Source organism: Zootoca vivipara, chromosome 4 (assembly GCF_965207765.1).
Source record: "Zootoca vivipara chromosome 4, rZooViv2.hap1.1, whole genome shotgun sequence".
Taxonomy (NCBI): Eukaryota; Metazoa; Chordata; class Lepidosauria; order Squamata; family Lacertidae; genus Zootoca; species Zootoca vivipara.
Window position 1 is genome coordinate 40,308,112 of NC_142587.1, and position 26,284 is coordinate 40,334,395.

General features: G+C 39.8%; 1 protein-coding gene across 8 annotated transcripts in view; it reads left to right on the plus strand.

Moving 5' to 3' along the window:
• CNKSR2 (connector enhancer of kinase suppressor of Ras 2) overlaps positions 1-26,284 on the plus strand; it is a 146,723-nt gene that overhangs the window by 1,915 nt on the left and 118,524 nt on the right. For all 8 annotated transcript variants that reach the window (XM_088668696.1, XM_088668692.1, XM_035115478.3 and 5 more), the window contains exon 2: positions 21,566-21,729. In XM_088668696.1, coding sequence (XP_088524822.1) covers positions 21,566-21,729 — 164 coding nt within the window. The remainder of the gene's footprint in view (positions 1-21,565; positions 21,730-26,284) is intronic.

Genomic DNA, 26,284 nt, shown 5'->3' on the forward strand with positions numbered 1-26,284 from the left:
CGGTGATGGAGGAGGATGACACGGGAGATAGTGGAGAGCAGGTGCCAAGACGCAGCAGCGCCTCTTGAGGAGAGGGGCTGCAATCAGCGCCAGCTCATGCTTGAGGAACAGTGGCTCTGGTGTCAGCGTGACCTGGCAAGGGAGGGAGCAGCTGGAACGACAGCCCTGCATGGGCGTGTGAGACCTTGCAAAGCTGATCTCCGGGTCAGAGGGCTGGGAAGGGGGCAGCATCACATGTCATGGGAAGCATGGGCGCTGTGAAACAAAGCTACTGGAGGAAGGAGGGTGAACGGAGAACATCGTATTTCATGGTGTGTTTGCACCTCACAGAGTGGCAGTCTGGTGTCCTTTAAAATGGTACATGCAGTGACTTGTACTGCTGCTCCTAAGCATTCCACTTGTTTTCCTTGAAGCCAAACAAGGAGCACCTGAGGGGCTCCAGGCTGTCATTTCATTCTACTCCACAATAGCAGCTGAGCTGCTGTAGCACTCACTTTCAGCAGCTGTCTTTTTGTCATTCCCTAGTTGCTCTTTTAGCCCTGCTGGCATCACTTGTGAGGTTGGAATGATATTTCTTTTAGTCGGTTTCCTCTAGCTTTCCTCCACTAGCAATTGTCAGTCCATTGTCCACTCCCAGCCTCATTTTTTATTATTATTGATGGCATCAGAAACAGAGTTGTTTTTTTTTAGGATGTGGGCTTAGATCAGTGTTTCCCAACCTTGTGCCTCCAGATGTTTTGGGACTACAACTCCCATCATCCCTAGCTAGCAAGACCAGTGGTCAGGAATGATGGGAATTGTAGTCCGAAAACAGCTGGAGGCACAAGGTTGGGAAACACTGGCTTAGATGATCAGTCCTGCCATTTACCCACTATTTAAAGCCATTGCTTTCTTTGTGGGTTGTAACTTTGAGGAAACTGACATTTTTATTTTTACACAGCTGATAAAATGATAAATTGTGCCTCACCTCTTCATTACATCCAGTTGCTGCTTGACTGAAGCAGCTGAGGTCCATCTGTGGCCCACTCTTAAACACACTCTAGCTGTGTTGAATGCTGTGAACTTAAGTCTGCTTAAACATGCATAGAATTGCACTGTAAGCTTAGTAGCCACTGTTGTCAAATGTGCTTTTATCTCTTTCAGTAGATAGGCTCTCCTTGAAAAGTAGGGGAGCATGTTTGTTCTTGCCATTTAGTATTTTGCTTACTCACTGTTTGGTAGTTGCTTGGGAAAGGGGGCATGCTGGCAGGGAATATATACTTAAACCTTTGACTGATTTCAATAGGAACTTTTCAGCCTGATTTAGTACATGTTTCCAGTACATATTTTCTCTGAAGTAATTTCCAGTTTATTACATAGGATGTGCTCTCAGGAAATGTGTGATTAGGATCACAGCCCCAAGCATGTGCTCAACTCTGGCCCATCGAAAGCAGCACAACCAGAAAGTGCTTAACTTTGGCTGTATGGTGCCCAGAAACTATAAACTTCTCTTATTCTACATACTGTACTGTAGTATCGTAGCTCATTTAATTGCCCTATTTTGGTAAATGAGACCACCACATTCTGTGAGAATGAGCATTAGTACACCTGTTCTCTTTGAAACACTAAAATACTTGGCAGTTGTTTTCTTTATCAAGAAACTGGTGTGGAAGATGTAGTTTTGGTTTTTAAATAATTAATTTCCAGGTCTGCCATTTTCTATGGAGTTGCAATCTCTGATTTACTGATACATAATTCTGGGCATGAATGAAGCCCAAGAAAGATGCTTGTATTTCTCTTTATTTTAAAATGTAAATTCTAGGTGGATTAGATTTTTTAAACTCATATGTAACAAAATATTGCATCAACATTCTACACAATGTGTCTCAATAGATTTAGCATTGGTTTAGCCACAGTTTCATTTTGTAATATTTCCTGAAGGCTCCAAGATGTGATAAGTATTATAAGAGGACAATTGTGTGTACTGTACAGTAGTGGGTTTTTTTTTTTTGGCAAGAGCAGTAATATCCTTTTTTTAAAAAATCCCATTTCATTTCCCAAACATGGAGCTTCTGAATGAAGCATTGGAAATCAATATTTCATTGTGAAATGTATCACAGAATATGAAAGGATATACTTTGAGGCTTTTAGCATAAATAGCCCATATTTTAAGATACGTTGTTTATACTGGCATTTCTTTTGACCATACTTATATTTCTGTTTGTTTACCTTCCCAGTGTAAAAACAACATGAACATATGAATGTGGGTTACAGGAAAGGCTTTTATGTATTAGAGATAACTCCAGTTTTCATATTTATTTTATAAAATCCCAAGTATGAAAACTGGAGTTCTCTAATCCTAGCTTGTAGCGTGAATAAATCTAGCTAGTATCAAGTATATCTGTGAAGCTGGTACAATTGAATGACTGATTTATGAAGAACTGCTATGTTGTGGGCATTATTTCTCAGACTTCTTTACCTTGCTAATGCATGGCAATTTCATCCTCCTTAAAACTTGAGGCATATGGTCTTAGTTATTTAACTCTTGTAAGCATTTCCATAAATAGTTATGTAAGCCTTTTTAATAATGCTTATTAACTATATAAACATTTCCCAAAACAGGACAATCACTTGCTGTTCAGCAAAACTGCGAAACAGTAGACAGTATTATGGTAAAATGCATCATAAAAACGGAAGGTCTAATACTTTGAGCTTATTCTATTGGAATCAATGAAACTAGTTCATTTCATTACCATTCAGTTGATGCCTACTTAGAACATTTGTGTATGTGCATATTGTGCATGTAATACATGGGACAACATGGCCATGTTCTTTGCAACATTAAACAGATGGATTGGGGACTATCATGTGCTTTTTCGCATTTTAAATGGTTGTGACTTGCCTCAAGATCCCTAGGGTGTTGTTTGGGTTTTTGTTGTTGTTGTTGCAGGGGGTTGTTGCTGTTGGGTTTCTGGGTCTTTATTTTAGATCATGTTGTGCTTTATTTAGAAATTGTTCAGTTTGGTTGTGTGTTTTTAATGTTTCATTTATGGCTACTTTTGTTATGTTGTAGTTATGCACGTATATCTTCATGTTGTAAGCTGCCTTTGAGCATGGTTTTAATGGTAGAAAGGTGACATACAAAATTGTGTATGTTTGATGGAGTGGGTATAAATTCTATAAATAAAATGCCCCATTGACTTCAAGGAGACTTACAATGCAATCCTATTTAGAATTACGTTCAGTGTGGCTTACTCTCAGGTCATTAGGTATAGGACTGAGGTCTGAATATTTTGACTAATAAAGCAGAATCATAGAATCATAGAGTTGGAAGAGATCACAAGGGCCATCCAGTCCAACCCCCTGCCAAACAGGAAACACCATCAAAGCATTCTTGACATATGCCTGTCAAGCCTCTGCTTAAAGACCTCCAAAGAAGGAGACTCCACCACACTCCTTGGTAGCAAATTCCACTGCTGAACAGCTCTTACTGTCAGGAAGTTCTTCCTAATGTTTAGGTGGAATCTTCTTTCTTGAAGTTTGAATCCATTGCTCCGTGTCCGCTTCTCTGGAGCAGCAGAAAACAATCTTTCTCCCTCCTCTATATGACGTCCTTTCATATAAGTTACATATAAGAAGTTACAAGCCTATCTCTAACTTTAATTTGTGTAGTATTTGTGACTGGTTACCCTGTTTAAAAACTGCAGTTTGTGTTTCTAAAAGAAAATCAATTAACAATTTTCCAGTTTTTGTTTTATATCCACTTCACCCTTGTTGGAGTTGGGAAGAGAAGATAATAGTAACCTCAGTGCTGAACTCACTTATGTGCACGGATGAGCTTTCAATAACATTAACATGCTTGAAAGTATCCTATATTATGACTTCATTGTTTTTCCTCACCAGAGTCTGTTTTTATGAATACCAATATAAACAGAAGCACACATGTAAATTGCTCCTTAAGAAATGTGTTTGGCTAAAATAAAATAAGCATTATTCTTGCATGGTGCATGCTATTTTTTAATAGTAAATAGTTTAGTTGATACAATAGTATAGTTGACACAATCTAAACCAAATCCCTTATGAATACACAGTGGAAGTGAGGATCAGGTTTCAGGATTTAGATTTCATGGACAGAGTGCCTGAAGAACAATGGATGGAGGCTTGTAACATTATACAGGAGGCAGCAATGAAAACCATCCCAATGAAAGGAAATGCAAGAAAGCAAAGTGGCTGTCCAATGAAGCCTTGCAAATAGTGGGGGAGAGAAGGCAGGCAAAATGCGAGGGAGATAGTGAAAGATACAGAAAATTGAATGCAGATTTCCAAAAAATAGCAAGGAGAGACAAGAGTGCCTTCTTAAACGAGCAATGCAAAGAAATCGAGGGAAACAACCAAATGGGAAAAACCCAGAGATCTGTTCAAGAAAATTGGAGATATGAAAGGAACATTTTGTACAAAGATGAAGGATAAAAGTGGAAAGGACCTAACAGAAGCAGAATACATCAAGAAGAGGTAGCAAGAATACACAGAGGAATTATACCAGAAAGATATGGAGGTCTCGTGTACCCCAGGTAGTGTGGTTGCTGACCTTGAGCCAGACACCCTGGAGAGTAAAGTCAAATGGGCCTTAGAAAACACTGCTAATAACAAGGCCAGTGGAGGTGATGATATTTCAACTGAACTATTTAAAATTTTAAAAGATGCTGCTGTTTAGGTGCTACACTCAATATGCCAGCAAGTTTGGAAAACTCAGCAGTGGCCAGAGGATTGGAGAAGATCAGTCTACATCCCAATCCCAAAGAAGGGCAGTGCCAAAGAATGCTCCAACTACTGCACAATTGCGCTCATTTCACACGCTAGCAAGGTTATGCTTAAAATTCTACAAGGCAGGCTTAGGCAGTATGTGGCCCGAGAACTCCCAGAAGTACAAGCTGGGTTTCGAAGAGGCAGAGGAACCAAAGACCAAATTGCAAACATGCGCTGAACTATGGAGAAAGCTAGAGAGTTCCAGAAAAAATCTACTTCTGCTTCATTGACTACGCAAAAGCATTTGACTGTGTCGACCACAGCAAACTATGGAAAGTTCTTAAAGAAATGGGAGTGCCTGATCACCTCATCTGTCTCCTGAGAAATCTCTATGTGGGACAAGAAGCTACAGTTACAACTGGACATGGAATAACTGATGGGTTCAAAATTGGGAAAGGAGTATGACAAGACTGTATATTGTCTCCCTGCTTATTTAACTTATATGCAGAATTCATCATGCGAAAGGCTGGACTAGATGAATCCCAAACCAGAATTAAGATTGCCGGAAGAAATATCAACAGCCTTAGATATGCTGATGACACAACCTTGATGGCAGAAAGTGAGGAGGAATTAAAGAACCTTTTAATGAGGGTGAAAGAGGAGAGTGCAAAATATGGTCTGAAGCTCAACATAAAAAAAAACAAGATCATGGCCACTCGTCCCATCACCTCCTGGCAAATAGAAGGGGATGAAATGGAGCCAGTGAGAGATTTTACTTTCTTGGGTTCCATGATCACTGCAGATGGTGACAGCAGTCACGAAATTAAAAGACGCCTGCTTCTTGGGAGAAAAGCAATGACAAACCTAGACAGCATCTTAAAAAGCAGAGAAATCACCTTGCCGACAAAGGTCCGTATAGTTAAAGCTATGGTTTTCCCAGTAGTGATGTATGGAAGTGAGAGCTGGACTATAAAGAAGGCTGATCGCCGAAGAATTGATGCTTTTGAATTATGGTGCTGGAGGAGACTCTTGGGAGTCCCATGGACTGCAAGAAGATCAAACCTATCCATTCTTAAGGGAATCAGCCCTGAGTGCTCACTGGAAGGACAGATCGTGAAGCTGAGGCTCCAATACTTTGGCCATCTCATGAGACGAGAAGACTCCCTGGAAAAGACCCTGATGTTGGGAAAGATGGAGGGCATAAGGAGAAGGGGACGACAGAGGATGAGATGGTTGGACAGTGTTCTCGAAGCTACGAACATGAGTCTGACCAAACTGCGGGAGGCAGTGGAAGACAGGAGTGCCTGGCGTGTTCTGGTCCATGGGGTCACGAAGAGTCGGACACAACTAAACAACAATAACAACATAGTTGATAGTGCACTTGTAGTGGATATTGTAGTATTGCAATGGGACACATTTGGTAGGTTATTTTATAGTTATTATGCAGACCTTAATGTAGATTTCAGTTCTTTTAGTGTCTCAAGAATGAATGAATGTATGAAAGAAAGAAAGAAAGAAAGAAAGAGGATATGTAACTACTGTATGTTATAATAGTATCACTTATATACACTTCTATAGAGTACATTTTTCTAGGTCCAGGATCTTCACCAGTGACATTTACTTTTCTCTCCCATTGTGTGGCAAAAAGCTTTGGTTTCCTTTCGGTATTCACAGCTGTAAAGGTAAAGGGACCCGCGGACGACTCTGGGGTTGTGGCGCTCATCTCGCTTTACTGGCCAAGGAAGCCAGCATACAGCTTCTGGGTCATGTGGCCAGCATGACTAAGCCGCTTCTGGTGAACCAGAGCAGCGCACGGAAACACCGTTTACCTTCCTGCCGGAACAGTACCTATTTATCTACGGTACTTGCACTTTGATATGCTTTCTATTCCCACTTCCATGTACCCTGAGGCTTCCGCTAGTATTATAGATATTGAAAATATGGGTAGGAGAAGCAGAAGAAACAAATCTCATGTCCAGTCACAGGAGGATTGCAGGAAAAGTTTACATATGAACAAACATTATAGAAACATTTAATCTTTTCATTTGTAGAAACCCTGGCCTCTGTCATGATAGATCATTTATCTGAGAAAGGCTCACAGCTGCCAGTTCAGGTGGAAGGCAGGATAATTGGGAGTGCTGCCACCTAGCAGATCTACTCATGTGTAAATTTTGTTATAGGCTTCAAAGGTATAACTTAAGCCAGGGCTGACCATTGTAATGAACTTTAATATATGCCACACAGCTTTATAATTTCCTGGCTACACAAGCTGTTATAATATAAGTTATTAAAAGTTTATCTCACTTCTGATCCAATCTAATATGCAGCAGTGTACATTATTTGAATTCTTACAACATAAACCTAATGTGGAAAAAGATACTATAAATATATTACAATAATACATAAGAATTATTTTGCGACTTCTTCTGCTATGACATTTCTGGAATATACTGCAGGCCTTTAATGACAATGGGGACTGTTTGGACTATGGTCCAGTGTTTTGCGAAAGGACTTCAGATCTTCCCTTCCTCCAGGGAGCTTCCTTTCAAGCTGTTCAAGGCTTCCAGATTGCAGTCTGGAGGATCTTGCACTAAGTCCTGCACCCCCTCTCCTACCGAGAAGAACCTCATTTTTAAACTGAATTGATGAGAAGGAGGAAGTGTGCTCCCTTAACTATGAGTTGCCTGCAACTCTGAGTAAAGCAGGTTCTGTTCATACAACAGAATTTCTTCTTTCTCCTATGCCGCTCCTGCATGCCCTGAAAATCTGGAGCGTCTCCTAACCTTCTGGAGCTGATTCTGAGGGGGTGTGGGTGGCTGCAGGAAGGGAGGAAGTGGAAGTCTGTTCCACGCATGCAATAGCAGCTGCATCCCTCACTCCAAATAAAGTTTTGTCTCCTGTGTGAAGCTTGCATATAACACTCTTCTACAATAGTGCTATAAAATTTCCAGTTTGATTATTTTCTGCCATTCTATGTAGGCTTCTAAATGTGATGGAATGTGGCTCAGAGTAACAAAGTATGCACACAATGCACAGGTATGTTGTAGCAGCACACACTATTTTCACAAATTCCAAATTCCAATGTGTGTATCAGTGCAAGCTGTGTGTACAAATTACAATAGACCCCAATAAATTTATTGAATTGGGTTTCAATAATTTTTCTGGATACATCCTGGCATACATTGCAACTAAATCTGTCATAAATATTGTCTTGAATTTGAGAGGCATGCCATCTTAACAAATTGCTTCTAATATCTAATACAGACCTTTTTTTGGTGGGATTATATGCATATTTAATCCCCCACCCAAGTTGAGGGGTGAAATTACATTGACCCATGGTGCAGTGAGGTACAGAAGGGCTCAAATGAACATTTTGCCCCTGGATTATCAGAATCTTTAAAAGAGCCTGCCTTTGTTTGTAAGGGCTGACCTTATTATGCATCTTAATAAATAAATCAAGCCAGGTATTTAATGCCTTGCTCTCTTGTTCTTCAATATTGAATGCATGAAGAACATGACAGTAGGGAATGTAATGATGGAAATGTCAACATTTGGCCTGAAGCAATAAGAAAACATGGATGAATAACTCAAGACTGTTTTATAACTCTTTGTAATTAACATGTGTAATTCCTACATATGAATGACTGGGGAGTAACTTTCATGAATTTTAAGTATTGTGCCATCATAAATCTAGCAAGAGCAGTGGTACTTGTCCCCCCCAATCTTTCCTATCTTTGATTTTAGGATTAAGTTATTGAACTAGATGGACTAACAGTGAACTGAAATATGTGCCTATCACTATGCTGTTTTGTGATACAAGAGATCTGAAACTGCTGATACCCAGCCTTGAAATATTATTTGATTGGGCTATGGAGGAGGGTAAGGTATTAATAGTCTCCCGGAGAAACCACCTGTTGCTGAAATACGTAGTTTTGCAGCTGATATCTTGCGTTGTGGAAATGACTTGAGTGCCAGTATATTACTGCAAAGTGGTTCTGCACAGCTATCAAACATGTATTTTGAAGGTACATGACAACATGAGTGGAAGTTAACATGATAGGGAGGGCAGTTTGGATAAGGATAATTGTAAGTGGAAATGATGCCCTTGACAGATGTGTATGTCATTCATCAGTGTAGTTAGGAGTAACTGAGAGAGCTTCAAAGCATTTTCTAAAGTCTTGATAATTTAAACATTCTGTTTTGAAGTGATGATTAAATGCATATGGTCAAGAATTATTTAGATTTTTTAAAAATTTTGTTTTTGTGTTCCTTTTTTGAAAAATGAATATGACATGTGATATTCTTCATATTACTAAGAAAGAATATTAGCATATTTTTAGATATACTTAATAGAAAAAGTGTATTTGAACTGTTCTTGCAATCAGCAAATTGTAATTTTCAGGTAAGAAAAAAACAGGATGAATTCAACTATTGAAATCCTTTATAGTAGTTATTGTTCCAAAGCAATCTGGTTTTACTGTGTTTTCCTAGCTATCCACTGATCCAGTCTTTCACCTGAATTAATCCACCTTTGAGCTAGCCGAAATAGTAGTTTCTGTTGTGGTTGCGTAGTTTGGAGCAGAAAAAATGGGTAGGGGAGCAATACTAATAATTTATATTAATAATTTATTATTTATACCCCGCCCATCTGGCTGAGTCTCCCCAGCCACTCTGGGCAATGGCATTTGGCATTTGACTCTCAGAAAGAAGTGATCTGGCGGGTTTGGGAAATTGGCCTTAGGAAAGGGGCCTTCCTCCTTACATAGCTGCCAAGTTATCCCTTTTTTTAAGGGAAATTCCCTTATGCTGAATAGGCTTCCTCGTGAGAAAAGGGAAAACTTGGCAGCTATGCCTCCTTAATAGTACCTTGGAGGATAGGGGAAAGAGAACATGGCTCTTGCTGCCAGTTGGCTCTCAATAAAATGATCTGTGGAGAAGAGACTTTAAGAGGGGTGATTTGGCATTTGCAGTGATATTTTGTTCTTCCAATGACTATCCGTCAAGCTGAGAAAGAACAGGAATATCGTTTGTAAATATGTTGTCTTTTCACAATTTTATTCTATGTGGTTTTGTGTGTATTGCTTGTTATGTAACCTAATCCATTGATTGGGCCTACAAATAAAACAAACACATTAGATTTATTATAAGCATCTAATAGCCCCAATCAGGTTTTGGTTTTGTTATAAAGAACCCAGCTGCTTCTGCTTCTGTTATGGTTATTATTTGCTTAGCATTGTATCTAGTCACTTGCATAGACCTAAAACTCATATATTTGCTTTTTGTGTCAGCTAACCTCTAACACACACCAATACTAAACGCTACTGATATAGTTTGCTATTACAGTTATACCTCGGTTTAAGTACACTTCGGTTTGAGTACTTTCAGTTTAAGTACTCCGCAGACCCGTCTGGAACGGATTAATCCACTTTCCATTACTTTCCATGGGAAAGGTCGCTTCAGGTGAAGGACGTTTCAGGTTAAGTACAGACTTCCGGAACCAATTGTGTAGTTAAACCGAGGTACCACTGTACTATTTAACATATTACTTAAAGTATATGCTTGTTAATAAATAATATATAAGAACAAAAATACTGCACTAAAAACTATGGTCAGCATACGTTAGGTGAAGTTTTCAACATTAATAAGCAAACAACAGATTTTGCACAAACTGATAAGCAGCAGAACACCACACTTTTGGCCTGTGTTTAACATGCAAAACTAAGCTGGGTTGGTTGGAAAAGAAACACTTGGGGATAAACAAGCAAACATTAGCACAATACGCACAATAAAAATACAGCAATAATTCCAGAAGTTATTGGTTTTACTAGTAAAACCATCACTTATCACACATGACTGGTCTGTGATCTGGTATACAGGCATAACATTTTCAATCTCTAACCCTTTCTACGATACTTAATATAAAATTTCACGTGGTGTTCATTGTTTCATCTGGCACTCCCTTTCCTCAGCAACAGGTCTGGCAACTGTTACAGATACATTGTATAAAAGTCATATATGTATGTTTATTGATGTTCAGCAAATAATACTATTGAATACAAAAGTGCAGAAGTATAGATAAACACATCAGCTTCATAGAGTGAGACTAAAACCTTTGGCCTCTCACTTAAGAACAACCCTGCAATGATTAATACCCAATGCAGGTCATGGGGCAGAGTGTGGGCTTGTTCCCCTGGACAATGTTAACCAATTTGAGGAAGACATAACTGCCATGTCATATTTTTTTTGCATGCCCAAATTCTCAGCTTCAAATTCAGATATTTTGCATAAGGAGCCAGGGCTAAACAAAACTGCTACTTGAAATGGCTAAGAATTGGCATTGGGTCAGTAAATTTGGAAGGTTGTTTGTTTCCTAAAGTATCTGTGTATTGACCATACTGTACTATTCACAAGATACTGTATGTTGGATTTTCAAAACAACCCTATGACACGAAACACGATGCATTTGGGCTGTTTTACACGTTAACTATTTTTACTATTTGAGGAAACAATGTGAAGCACAATAATAATTTAAACTAATATATTGATTGCCTTACATAATGAATATTTCCCCCAACAATTATTAAAATCTTGCAAATCTTAATGAAGCCAGTCATACTACAAAAGCTAACTGCTATGTTTCCAGTGCTTAGTAATAGTAAATGTTAATGCTATTAATAATTTTATTTCTACATACTTATATATAAGAATATATAAGAGGTGTTCCCCCTCCCTAGATAGACTGATATTTGGAATGTGTCAATATCATACCTCAATTCTATACATCATCAGAAGTAATTCCCACTACTTCAGTGGGTCTTAATCACAAGTGAGTGTGCATAGAATTGCATCCTTAGCTTTGTATACAAATGCTTTGAGATACAAACAATTATGTACCAGTAGGTTTCCTGTATAGTTCTTAATTGGGTTTTCCCCCCCTTCAGATTTCCATGCAATTTTGTATGTCTGCTGCATATTTTGCCCATCTGTCTGTGCTCCATGCATTTGAATGCCTTTTGTGATATGGTTGCCAAACTTAGTGCAACAGTTCCCAAAGTGGAGAAGCCAATTTTTGTCTATGTTTGATTAACATTGTGTACCATTTTGAATTAAGATGGTGGACTGAAATGTTCCAAACTGCACCAATTTTGATGCCTCTGGAGTTAGCATGGCCTATTTGACGTGACAGTTGCTAAGATTGATGAGTGGGTTTTTGGCCTATGTTTGGACAGGCACCATTTTGAATCAAGATAGTGGACTGATCCATTCTAAATAGCACTGATTTGGATGCCTCTGAATATATTGTCACCCAATTTGGCAAGACTGCCACTGAGATGAGGAAGCAGCCCTTGGTTTACTTTTAGAAATGGTTGGACCCCATTTTGAATCAAGATGGCAGAACTAAACTCTTCCAAAGCATGCTGATTTGAATGCCAATGAAGATATTTTTCCTGAGTTTCATGTGACATCATCCAGTTTGGACTGACAGTTACAAACTGCACCAATTTGGATGCTTCTGACAACATTGGTGCCCAGTTTGGCATGATGGCTCCCAGGAGGAGGTTTGGGTCTATGTTTGGAAACCGTCAGGCACTGTTTTTGAATTACTGGTTATAAGATTTAGTACCTATGTATGAACTAAAATTGGAACTTTGCTCATATGCATGAATTTTTCTTAGGCAATTAAACATTTTCATTTGAACTAAATCTTACCATGTTAAAAACACTTCCAAAATACGATCCACAGGTATCAATTAAGATGTCCCAAATAATTTTTAAAAAATCAATCAATTATTGTGTGTTCATATGCTTTTTTTTTGTCTAAAGGCCTCCTTGATTTTGAAAGAAATAGCACTCATTTACTTATTCATGTATTCAGTGACTTTAATTTTTGAAAGCGAGTGGCAATCCCTAAGATGCTATATATAGCCTAATATGGCTGACTTGTAGAAGGATTCTGAAAGGTAATGAAATTATTACATGACTTGATCTTTAGAATATTTTCAACATTTATATCTGCTGGTACATGTGTGTAACTTGATTTTTCTCATCACCGCCCTGCCCAGGAAGTGTGTGTGAGAGGTAGGTAGACTAAGGACTAAGACACAATGATGACTAGCTAGACATGAAATATTGTTTGCACAGCTGTATCTTGGAAATGACCAAATCGTTAAACAACTTACGGGGGGGGGGAAGTGAATAGAGACTCTTATTATGTTCAACCGTGAAATTGCTGAACAGTGCTTGTCCTGTTATAAAGTCATTGCATATGTTGCTAGGTCAAAACCCTTACCCTTATTTTCATATTGCATTCAGAAATAATTAATACTTAGCTCTCTTATTGTAAAGCAACTGTTTCATGGAAGACATAAATTTCTATTCCAGTGATGCATTGTAATTGTAACATTACCATCAAATTATTATATTAAAATCACACTAGTTTTGACATAAGATCAAGAACAATTTGTCCCACCTGATTGCATTTTGCAGTTGTTGGAATAGGACTTCAATGCAGTAATTAAATCATGAGCATCAAAAGAGCTTTAATATTTAGTTTAAAAAAGTGATGATAAAATGTTGTTAATTTATGGCACTAAAAAGGTAAAGGTAAAGGGGCCCCTGACCATTAGGTCCAGTCGTGACCGACTCTGGGGTTGCGCGCTCATCTCGCAATATTGGCCGAGGGAGCCGGCGTATAGCTTCCAGGTCATGTGGCCAGCATGACAAAGCTGCTTCTGGCGAACCAGATCAGCACATGGAAACGCCGTTTACCTTCCCGCTGTAGCGGTTCCTATTTATCTACTTGCACTTTGATGTGCTTTCGAACTGCTAGGTTGGCAGGAGCTGGGACCAAGCAACGGGAGCTCACCCCGTCACAGGGATTCGAACCGCCAACCTTCTGATCAGCAAGCCCTAGGCTTTAACCACAGCGCCACCTGGGTCCCAATTTATGGCACTAACTTATTCAAAATGACAGCTATTATTTTACTTGCAAGTATTTAACAGTTGCTTGTAGAACAGATGTCTTAGGATTTAATGCATGTCTCAAGTATTAAGTTTTGATTAATGAAATTTGTCTTTGACCTAAAAATATAGTTAAGATGCTTTATTCAGCACACATGCAAATCTGAATTCCATAAACTGGTTATAGGTGCATCAGCTTTCTGCCTTCTTAAGGCTGTATATCATTGTTGGTAATCACAGTACACTTATTATGTGAAATGCCTTTGTGCAATGCTTGTGGTGTGCCTTTTCTCACCACTGATATAGCTATCTCATCATATGAGGCAACATTACACTCTTCCAGGAAGGGTCTGATGCTGATATGGAAATACCACCTACTTGATTCTAGGCCACAAACCTTGATGATGGCTGAGTGGTAGACAATCTTCCCTGCATGAATAAAGCCCTGGAAATTTAAGTTCATTGGAAATCAGGTTGGAAGGGTGAGACCGTGTCTGTCTAGATGGGGCAGTACAGTTGGACTCTGTATGAGGTGTAGCATCAGAACTCATAATCTTGGGGCAGTGGCTGGGAATCTAGGAGGTTCTACTGCTGATTATTGCCCAGGGCCCTGCTTTTCCAGGGCTCCCATGAACCCTCCTGTTTAATTTCCTACAGTGCCCTGGAGTATCTGTTGTAGTGCCAGCCATAATGCTCTGGAGTTATGGTGTGAATTGGGCACTCCAGATAGTTAGATGATATCTACATGATGGCTCTGAAATACCAGCACTCGTGAGGGCACCATTGCAGCCTGCTGCCAAGTAAGGCCTTGCTGGCTTGCCGGTGGGGGCACTGTGCCAAAGGCCCTCTTAAGCCTGGAATCGGGCCTGCTTGGTATAATGTTCTTGCATACTAACCATGTCCGCTTGGTTTCAGGTGTGTGTATCTCATGTGGCAAAGTAGAGCCAAGAAAGTTCAGATAGTATTGGCCAAAAGTATGATAAATGTATTTGTGATTTTTTGTTCCTCATACTGACTTTCATCAGGAAAGCTTATTTCCCCATTTAATACTGATAATCTGTGACAAACTCACAAGGTGTTGGAATTAATAATGGATTCATGTCTGCAAATTTGGTTTGGTAGGGAATTTTTTCTATGGGCTGGATGGGAAAATAGCATTGGGCAGTTTCCTACTTCTGTGGATTTGAACACTTTTTGAATAGTCTTGTAGTTATTTGTGTTGTTTGGACATCCTTCTGTTGTGCATAAAGCATACTGCTTTATATTTGTAGCATGTCTTCTCCACCTGGTGCCCTCCAGATGTTTTGGACTACAACTTCTGTCACCCATGACCATAGGCCATGCATCCCCAAACTGCAGCCCTCCAGATGTTTTGGCCTACAACTCCCATGATCCCTAGCTAACAGGACCAGTGGTCAGGGAAGATGAGAATTGTAGCCCAAAACATCTGGAGGGCCGAAGTTTGGGGATGCCTGCCATAGGCCATGATGGCAGTGGCTGATGGGAATTTTGGCTTAGAGCATCTGGAGGGCACCAGGTTGAGGAAAGTTGACATGGTTTAATTAGTGTTGAACTGAAATTGGGATTGCTTACTCCACAAAACTTATAGAAGCACATTCTTGATAAGGCAAACTACACATTTGGTGTGAACATAACCACTGTGAGCAGAGGGCCTGCTGCCTTTAATGTGGTATTTGCTCTTTGAAGCAAGCAACCTTCACATTTTGCATCATCCCTTCCCTCTTGACTAAGGACGCTACCAAACATTTAAGATTACGTCAACTAGTCTGTGTTCTGTTTTCAGTGGATATTTTCAAATTTGAAAGCAATGTGAGAGATTTATATAGTATGTCAGAAGGGTTTCTGGCATCAAATATGAAGAAAACATGCCAAATTTTTCTTTATTATATTTTACATAATGGCCATTCATTATATACTGCTCAGACAATATTCTTTTATTTTCTTGTAGTTCTTTGTATCAAAGTTTACTTTTATTCCAAAGATTCCAACTTTTTTCATACTGTGGGTTCTGTTTTAATAGTTTACTGTTTAGCATGAAGACCGAGTTACTTCAAGTGCAAATCACATTATTTTTTAATAGCAAATCAGCAGTTCTAGTACCCAGAGGCCCAAGCTTTAGGTTGAATAACAGCGTTTGTGACTGTGTGGTAAATTCAGCTAAATTTGTGAGGTTCACCTGAAGACCAGCATTAAAAGACTTACATAATACTAAGTAGTATTATCACTGAACCGCAATTATATCATTTTAAAAGTGAAAATAAGTGCTGAACATGCATAAAATTATGCTGTTATTTGTACAGTCAAGTGTCATGTGTGCCTTTATATGGGACTGTGTTTGCATGGCTGAAGAATTAAGAAGGATTTAAAACAGAGTTGAGAAATGATAATGAAACCTGCATGAAATGAGCTAACACAGGGGCCAGCAAACTTTTTCAGCAGGGGGCCGGTCCACTGTCCCTCAGACATTGTGGGGGGCCGGACTATATTTTGAAAAAAAATATGAACGAATTCCTATGCCCCACAAATAACCCAGAGATGCATTTTAAATAAAAAGACACATTCTACTCATGTAAAAACTGTTGAATGATTGTGTAAAAGTGTCATTATTGTTTCACTGTATCTTTAAGAGTCAGGAAAGATTTAATGACTGGGGCTCTGCAGCTGTGGAGCAGCTCTACAGGTGTTGCTGTGAAGCTGATGATGCAGGGTATATCAGGGGTGTTGTGTGTTGCCTCTGTGCTGGGCGTTTTCCCAGTGTGCTCTTGGTGGGTGGTTTGGTTGTGTGGGTATTTTGTATAAGCCTGATTTAATTTTTGTTAAATTTACTTTCTCCATTAAACCAAGCATTTGTTTAAGTCTTGGTCTCTATGTGTAAGTTCCTCAACCAGTTTCTGCTGATTTTGCTTTTAACCCCAACATCTTGGTTATGGGCCCAGTGGTTGAGTGTGGAACTGCACATGTTAGTTTTTGGAGAAAGGTTTAGAAAGGTTTTTTCCTTCTTTTTGCTGCAACGGTTTTGTGGGCTGGTGGTTGAAAAGTTCCAGCATGGCAGACCGTGTTGCTGAGGCTGAGAAGGCTTTAACATTCCCGCAACTAACGGCCGAGAACTACAGTCTATGGTCCTTTCGCATGGAAGCACTTCTAACTTCCCGTGATGTGTGGAAGTACGTGACAGAGGACCCTCCTGCTCCTATGACCGATGCCTGGTCGAAAGGTGATGCTAAAGCAAGGGCATTAATTAACTTGTCTGTTAGTGATCAGCAAGTTGTGTACATAAGAAATAAGAAAACTGCCAAAGAAATGTGGGACAGTCTTGCGGCAGTGCACGTTAGAAAGGAGTCAGCGTCTGCCATAGCTAGCCAGATATCTGCTGTACCTCCAGCACAATTAACTGTGGAAGGGGTAACAGCAAGATTGATGGGCGAGCTGGACAGAAGGGAGACTTGTGGGATTAGCACTCCTATTTCTAAAAATGAGGAACGCCGTATGCAAGTCTGTGGTGATTCATCTGCTTTCAAAACTTCCAAGCATTGCTGGTTTTGTAAAAAGCAGGGGCACCTTGCGAGGGACTGCAGATTTAAAAAGCAGAATGCTTCAGGGTCCGTTCCATTTCGTAAATCACAGACAGCAACCCAGCAGTCGGCAGCATATCGTAAAGATGGACGTGAGCCGCGAGCATTCCATGTTCGTGAATTAGGTCGTAAAGTAATTAAAGATGACACGTGGAAATCGTTTGTAGTAGATTCCGGGGCGTCAATTCATCTTTGTAACGACCGAAGTCTGTTTATTTCTTTCGAAGAGGAAATTGGCACCATTCATCTGGCCAACTCCGACGTTCTACAGTCGCTTGGCAGAGGTACTGTGAAACTTGACTCCTTGAACATCACAATAGCAAATTGCACTTACTGCCCATCAGTGGACAATTTATTATCAGTAAGTTGCTTTGCACGCCAAGGAGTAACTGTGTGCTTCACAAAATCACTATGTGAGTTCTACAAAGGGGGAAAGCGTGTATTGTATGCCAGAGAGTCTGAAGGTTTATATAGACTATATTTTAAAAAGCATTCACAGCCACCTGTGAACTGTAGAGTAACCCAGCCAAGTCAGGGGCTGAGAAATGTAAAGCCTCACTCCGGATGTATTCATGAGGCGCATAGACTTTTGGGACATTTAAATTTCACAGATGTGATAAAGACAGAGAAGATTGTTGATGGACTAAACTTGAAGCCATGTAAATACTATATGCAATGTGTATCTTGTTGTAAGAATAAGATAAAAGTTGCAAGAAAGGGTAAATGCTCAGGCAGGAAAGTAACAGAGCCATTTGAACGTGTGCATTGTGATTTAGTAGGGCCACTCCCTCCTTCTTTAGGAAATTCAAAATATTGGCTTACTCTTATTGATCAGTACAGCAGATATTGTTTTGTTTACACCATTGCTGAAAAGTCACAAGCACTTGAGAAGTACAAGATTTTTTGCAACTGGGTAAAAACCCACTTTAACAAACCTATAAAGCATTTGTTTTCTGACAGGGGGGGAGAATTTGTTTCTGAGGAATTTTCACATTTCCTGGAAGCGCAGGGGACTGTTCACGAGTTGTCCTGCCCTAGAAGTCCTTGGCAGAATGGGATTGTAGAAGTAGTGCAACGTGATTTGCAGGCAGGTGTTAAAACTTACTTGCATGATGCTAATTTGGGGAAAGAATATTGGGCGGAATCTCTTCATGCCTATCTTTTTGTTAAAAACAGATCCTATCATTCTAGTTTAAATGTTACACCCTATGAAATGTTGTTTAAAAAACGCCCTAATTTGAAATACCTGCGAATTTGGGGTTCAGACGTTATTATTCACTACCCTGCTAGACACAAGTTGGATGAACGTAGTGTTCAAGGAAAGTTCATGGGCTACCAGCAGGGGTCGTACAGAGTTTATGTACCAGCAACTGGCAAATTTCATATTACCAGAAGCATGATTGAAACTGTAAATTGGAATAGAGTTGCTATTTTTCAAGATAGAGATGGTTTAGATAATGCTGATGAGGAGGAAGTAGAAGTAGAAGAGGAAGACGCTGGAGCAGGGGATACTAGTGGATCTGAAGACGAAAAGCCTGTTGTGTCTGGTGATTTGTTTGAAAATTTAAAGACACAGACACCTAAAGAAAGGTTAAGTTCTTCTGAGTTTTCTGAAAGTAAGAAAAGCCCACAAGAGTCTCATCAGTCTGATGATAGCAATTTACAGTCTGAAGCTAGAAGTCCAAATAGTTCTACTGATTCTGAAGGGCCTAGCTCTTCTTCAGGACTAAGACGTTCAGACAGAAAGAGACAGGAACCAAGACGGTTTTCAAAAGAGCAGTTATACACTGTGTATGCCAATAAAGCAGTTTTTGAGCCAAAATGCTACAACGATGTTCAAAAATTACCTTTGCATGAAGCTGCAAATTGGTACAAAGCTATGGATGCTGAAATAGCTTCTTTAAAAGAGCATAACACTTGGTCTCTTGTACCACAAACCCCAGACATGAGAGTTATTGATTCAAAATGGGTTTATAAAGTGAAAATGAATGATAAAAACGAAGTTGTAAGGTACAAGGCTAGGTTAGTAGCCAGAGGTTTCCAGCAAATCCCAGGTGAAGACTATGATTTGTGTTACTCACCGAGCGTAAAATATGAATCTGTTAAGCTTTTGTTAAAAGATGCATCCCAGCGTGGACATTCTGTCTATCATGTAGATATAAAAACTGCCTATTTGTTTGCAGATTTAGAAGAACAAATTTTTATGCGTGTCCCTGATGGCGTAATCGCCACTAAAGGAGTAGTGTGCAAACTAAATAAATCTCTTTATGGTTTGCATCAGAGTGGTAAAAACTGGCATCAGACTTTAGTGAAGGAATTGCTGAATTTTGGTTTTACACAAGGCAAGGCAGATAACTGTGTATTTACAAAAGAAAATGGAAATTCTGTGACCAAATTATGTGTGTTTGTAGATGATATATTAATTTCTACAAAAACTAAACATGAATATACACAGATAGTGTCACTGTTACAAGAAAAATTTGATGTGGTAGAATTAGGCAAAGCTAAAAACTATATATCCATGCAAATTGAAGAAGGCAAAAATGGTTCTTATCTGATTCATCAAAATGCAAAAATAGATGATCTTGTTGAAATGTTATGTTTAAAGAATGCAAATGGGAAAGAAACGCCTATGGTATGTGGTTTTACTTTTACAGATGGCAATAACACGTTCTCTGACAAAACTTTGTATCGCTCTGCCATAGGCAAGCTCAATTTTATTCAAAGAGTTTCAAGGCCAGATGTAACTTATGCTTTTCATTTTCTGGCAAAATTTGTAGAAAAACCCACTACCCAATGCTTCAAAGCTCTTAAGAGAGTGGTGATGTACCTCAAACACACAAAACATTATAGGTTGGAGTTTACACCATCTATTGACAAAGGTTTTGAAATATATTGTGATGCATCTCATGCTGTAGAGCAAAATAATTACAAAGGTACATCTGGTATGGTTTATTTTTATAATGGGTGTCCTTTTGAATGGAAAGCACAGAATCAAAGGATTAATTGTCTTTCTTCAACTGAAAGTGAGTTATATGCCTGTACTCAGGCCATTCGTGATATAGAGTGGTATTTACAAATATTTGAAGACTTAAAGATGCCAGCATCACTCCCAGTAAAAGTTTATCTCGATTCCCAGAGTGGACTTGCTATCCTGTGCTCAGAAACCAACACACAGCGCACTAGAGTGTTGAGATTACGTTTACAATTTGTAAAGAATTTGATTGCTGACAAAACAATTGTTTTTGAATATGTCCCCGGTGACAGACAAGTTGCAGACATCTTTACTAAAGCACTTCCAAAAGTTGCGCATGAAAGACATGTACAAAGTTTGTCTCTGTTTCACAATAATGAACTGCAGGGGATATGTTGAATGATTGTGTAAAAGTGTCATTATTGTTTCACTGTATCTTTAAGAGTCAGGAAAGATTTAATGACTGGGGCTCTGCAGCTGTGGAGCAGCTCTACAGGTGTTGCTGTGAAGCTGATGATGCAGGGTATATCAGGGGTGTTGTGTGTTGCCTCTGTGCTGGGCGTTTTCCCAGTGTGCTCTTGGTGGGTGGTTTGGTTGTGTGGGTATTTTGTATAAGCCTGATTTAATTTTTGTTAAATTTACTTTCTCCATTAAACCAAGCATTTGTTTAAGTCTTGGTCTCTATGTGTAAGTTCCTCAACCAGTTTCTGCTGATTTTGCTTTTAACCCCAACAATGCTGATTCCAGGACTGTCCGTGGGCCGGATTTAGAAGGCGATTGGGCCGCATCCGGCCCCCGGGCCTTAGTTTGGGAACCCCTCAGCTAACATATTGTGACGAAAGTGAGCATGGTACAAGGAATGAGAAAACAACATAGGCCAGATGCAGACAAACTTAACATTGCTGACATTTTAACCATATTTAGCAGGGACTGGGCAATGGGTTTGAGCCTTCATTTTCTTCATTCCTTATTGTTTCTGCATAAATTATACTATAAATTCTAATACTGTAGTTAGTATTAGCACTGCTGAAAGTTAGTTTGAAACTAGGGTTTAAAGGTATGTGGCTTTAAGGTGAATGAGTGAGAACAAATTAGTGGAATACTGCTTCAACGAAGCTAAAGAATTTTATACAAGAATTTTGATTCCGCCAATTTCCCTCCATATTCATCTAAATGTTCAAATCTCTGTTGATCAGTTTGTGAAACATTTTGCTTAAATTATTCAGTCTAATATATATTCCCCCTTATTTCATTTATACAGAAAAATAATTCTTTCTTCCCTTCACACATTTTTTGTTTGTTTTTGTTTTAGGTCTCGATGATTGCCTGCAGCAGTATATCAAGAACTTTGAGAGAGAAAAGATTGGTGGAGATCAGTTGCTACGTATCACTCATCAAGAACTGGAGGATCTAGGGGTTACTCGAATTGGTCATCAAGAACTCATCTTAGAAGCAGTTGACTTGCTGTGTGCATTGGTAAATGTCTTTGTGATAGATTGTGGGGTGGCGAGAGAGACAATTTTTGTCAGGGTTTTTTTTTCCCGCAGTTTGAATGCCACAAATGTTCTTTTAATTACTACATCAATCTGGAATCCACCACTTTTAATCACATCACTTTCAATGTGCCAGTTTCTTACAGTATTACAAAATTGAATTTTAATTGAGGAGGCTAGTCTGCATGATGATAATTGATCTGTGATATATCTCAAAACTCTGTGTTATTGCCAGTGCTGTTTAACAGAACTCCGAGCAGGTGTTTTGCATTTTCAAGAGTTGCACTAGAACCTGCAGTTGCCTTAAGAGAAAATTGGTTTTGTATAGAGTTTATTCTGGGGACATTTCAAGACTGCTTATGATTTACATCATGTTTAGAAAAAGCATTTTACTAGTACCCAGAGTCTATCAATTACTGAACATGTTTTTGAACTTGTTTTTGAACTGAGTCTGCAGTTAAAAACAAATTATGTATTTGAATACCTGGTTAAAATTAAAAGGGAGAGGTAAGGGGTGAGGAGGCAGAGAGACAAGATATGGGAGCTCTTCTGCTGCGGGTGGCTCTGCGTCGCGAGCTTGGGGGCGAGCGAGGTGCTGAGGCAAGCTGCTGGCCCCGCCCTCCTACATGCCGGGGGTTGGTGTAGGGGCGTGGAAAGACCCACCCAGCGTACGCTGCTTACACAAGGTGCCTCAGACTGGTTTGTTGCGCTGGGCTCCTTATGTTTCCTGTTTTCTTTTCCTGAGCAAAGGTCAACAACTCTGGGGAACCTTTCCTAAAAAAAGGTCAAGGGGGGGTGCTGGATGGATCTTTGCACCCCGGCACCGCATATGCTTAAGACGGCCCTGGTTGCATTTCACTTCTAGCTAGTAGTTAATAAATTCAAGGGACTTAAGAGTTTATGTTACAATTATGCAAACAATAGGAGAGGAGTATGGAATATGGAGCAGGACGCGGGTGGCGCTGTGGGTTAAACCACTGTGCCACTTGGGCTTGCCAACTGAAAGGTTGGCGATTCGAATCCCTGTGAAGGGGTGAGCTCCCATTGTTTGGTCCTAGCTCCTGCCAACCTAGCAGTTCGAAAGCACACAGTGCAAGTAGATAAAGAGGTACCGCTCTGTCAGGAAGGTAAACGGATTTTCTGTGCACTGCTCTGGTTTCGCCAGAAGTGGGTTAGTCACGCTGCCCACATTACCCGGAAAAACTGTCTGCGGAAGAGGACAAACGCCGGCTCCCTCGGCCTTTAAAGCAAGGTGAGCGCCGCAACCCCAGAGTCATTCACGACTGGACTTAATTGTCAGGGGTCCCTTTACCGTTTTTTAGAATATGGAGCAAAAAGTGACAAAAATCTGGCCACCTTGGGAGGTCGTTCCCCCCTGAAAGGCTGGGTTGTTGTTGTTGGCACTCATCTGTCTCGAGAGACAATGGAGTGTGCCTTCTGGGGGTGAAGTTAAACTGCTGCATTAGCAGCACCAAAGTGTCCTCCCGGATGACAAGATCTCTCCCCCCCCCCCACTCAGCCTTGCTGGTGTGGTCCAAAGGAAAGCAGAGCAATATGTTTGGCACCAGCTTGGCTGTAAGAGTTGCCAGAAGAAAGCATACAAGGTGCCATCCAACTGTCTTAGGCTCTCCACTCCAAATTTGTGTAGGGTTTAGTACTTAGCCTTTTCTACTCCTGAAGATATCCTGCAAATCAGTGGAGGTTTAGGATCAGAGTTTTACTTCTAGGTGAGCTACCTTTTCAGGTTGATGAACCCCATCTACAGCCCATGCAGAAACCACCTTATTAACTGTTGGACCCTCTACTGGTCTTGTCACTCGATCCGCTGGAGCCTGTCTTCACCTGCAGGGGAATCCCTAACTCAATGAGGGTTTGAGACCCATTGACTACCCTTTCCTGGTTTAGTCAGCCAATCAAAGCCATTCCTGGGGTGTCACCGCTGTCACATGCTGACAGGTTATGGGAGCCACAGGCGAGTGCTGAGTGCAGGGTGAGAACCAAAGGTGGACAAAATACGCCAGAAGGTGCACGACATGTCCGCCAACAGAGGTACTACCCCTCCATAAACACCCCAGACATAAGACTGAGTACACATTTACAGTTGTACCTTAGAAGTTGAACAGAATTGGTTGTGGAAGTCTGTTCAACTTCCAAAACGTTTGGAAACCAAAGTGCGGTTTCTGATTGGCTCCAGGAAACTCCTGCAGCCAATCGGAAGCTGCGCCGAATGTTCGGCTTCCGAAAATCATTCAAAAACCAGAACACTCACTTCTGGGTTTCGATCATTGGGGATCCAATTTGCTCTTCTCGCTCTATAGGCCAAGGGAGCCAGTGTTTGTCCGCAGACAGCTTCCGGGTCATGTGGCCAGCATTACTAAGCTGCTTCTGACTAACCAGAGCAGTGCACGGAAACGCCGTTTACTTTCCTGCCAGAGCAGTACCTATTTATCTACTTGCACTTTGACGTGCTTTCAAACTGCTAGGTGGGCAGGAGCTGAGCCTGAACAACGGAGCTCACCCTGTTGTGGGGATTCGAACCACCGACCTTCTGATTGGCAAGCCCTAGGCTCAGTGGTTTAGACCACAGTGCCACCAGTCGTCCAAGGTACGACTGTATTTATTTATAAATGAAAAAGAATAAAATAATGCTGATTCTCTTGTTCCACTAGAACTTCCTTCTGTTTTCCTTTCGTGCTGGAGTTGTGTTGAAAAATAGATTTAATTTCTAAATATTATTCTAAATTGTTAATTCATAACTATCACACATGCAAGACTTTACCTGAAGCACAAGTTATGAAGACATTACCTGAAGCACATTATGTTTTTTGCATGTCGAACTTCAAGCATTGTTCAGAAAAAGCTATCTTAGTTTAAGTAAAACTGTTAAACTTGGATATTAAAAAAATATCTGGCCTTCATAACACCCTAGCTTCATAGCTCTTGGATTTTTAACTTTTTCTCCTATTATAGCTCTTGGATTTTTAACTTTTTCTCCTATTATAAGAGCAGAAATAGCAGCAGCACTCAGCTAATTGCTTCTGTAGATTTTATATATTAGGCTTCCTGAGTCCCACTCCCTGCTGTTGCTTTACTTCTTAGATGTTTATAATAAAAACTATTGTGCTTTTAAAATCTATTCTCATCCTTTGTACTTTTAGTAAAAGCAACATGCATATTATACTTACCGAAATGTCACATTGCCTTTTCACATTTCCCTCAACTTATACCTGCACGAAAGTAAAATAATTATTCTGATCTTAACAATACGGTAGATTGTTTCATAGTTGCCCGAAAATTTAGTAAAAAAAATGTTAGTTACAGGAGATCAGATCTACAGAAGTTGGATAAATTGATATTGCAGTCCATTCCATAGATTGTGGAAAGAATTAAGTAAAGTAGCCACATGATCACCTTTGTTTTAGTTATTTTAAAAGCCACAAGTGATCTTGAACATGTATTTGTTCACTTGAACAGACACTGTGGATAGAAACTGCATTCATACGTTTAAGGATCCGACAACATTGTACACAGCTTGAGCTTTTAATACAGAAAAAAAAACAGAAGTGACAGTAGTAATAATATGCCTGTTTACTGATTTGGAACATAGCCTTCAGTTTCTAGTCAGTATTTTATTCAGTGAATCTATGTATCTTTAGCAGAATGCAGACCAGAATATAAATCATAGGTTAAAAAATGAATGATGCAGCAGGTGATGACTAGTTTTGCTAGCCCACTTGTGCAACAGCCAGAGATCCATTTGGTGTCTTGCACTTGTGAAAGATGATGTGCAATTGCTTACATAAGATCTTACATTTCAAGTTTGTTGATCACATTTTTATAAGCATACATCCACACTATAATAGTGAGAGAGAGAGAGAGAGAGAGAAATCAAACCTTAGTTGCAACAGGTTTTTCTATTGTAATACTACTAAAGCTTCTGTTTCTAGCTTTTCCTCAGATTATATGTATAAGTATATGCATATGTGGGGAGATTTATTGAAGAACCTTAGACTTGACTGCCATGACATGTTTTGGATCTTGAACATAACAGTTGTATTACATGGCTATGTAACATTCTACGTTGAAGATAAAGCCCCAAGCTAAGAGGGCACTTATACCTTTTCTAAATAAGTAAAGAATGTCTTCCAGTAACTGGTTGTCTGGACAATAAGAAAAAGGGTTTGGAAGGAACTGCATCAGGGAATAGGATCAATAGTCTTTTCTTAAAAGAAAGATTTGTCATAGTGCCACATTGCTAACCTCTAAGAAGCCTCTTTGAAAGGTTTCCACATAATAAGTGCCAATTCAGAGTGGCCATGTTAATTTGTTATAGCAAAATTCCAAGAGCACTGTGGAATCTTACTTATGTAAAATTTCTGGCATGAACTTTTTGTGGAGAAATGTGCATGATGTGACTGTGAAAGCATTCAACGAAGGCCTAGGGCAGGGGTGGATAATCTATTTTGACTCGAGGGCTGCATTTGCTGTTCACCAACCCTCTGAGACCTGCATGTTAGTGACCAAACTGAAAGTGAGTA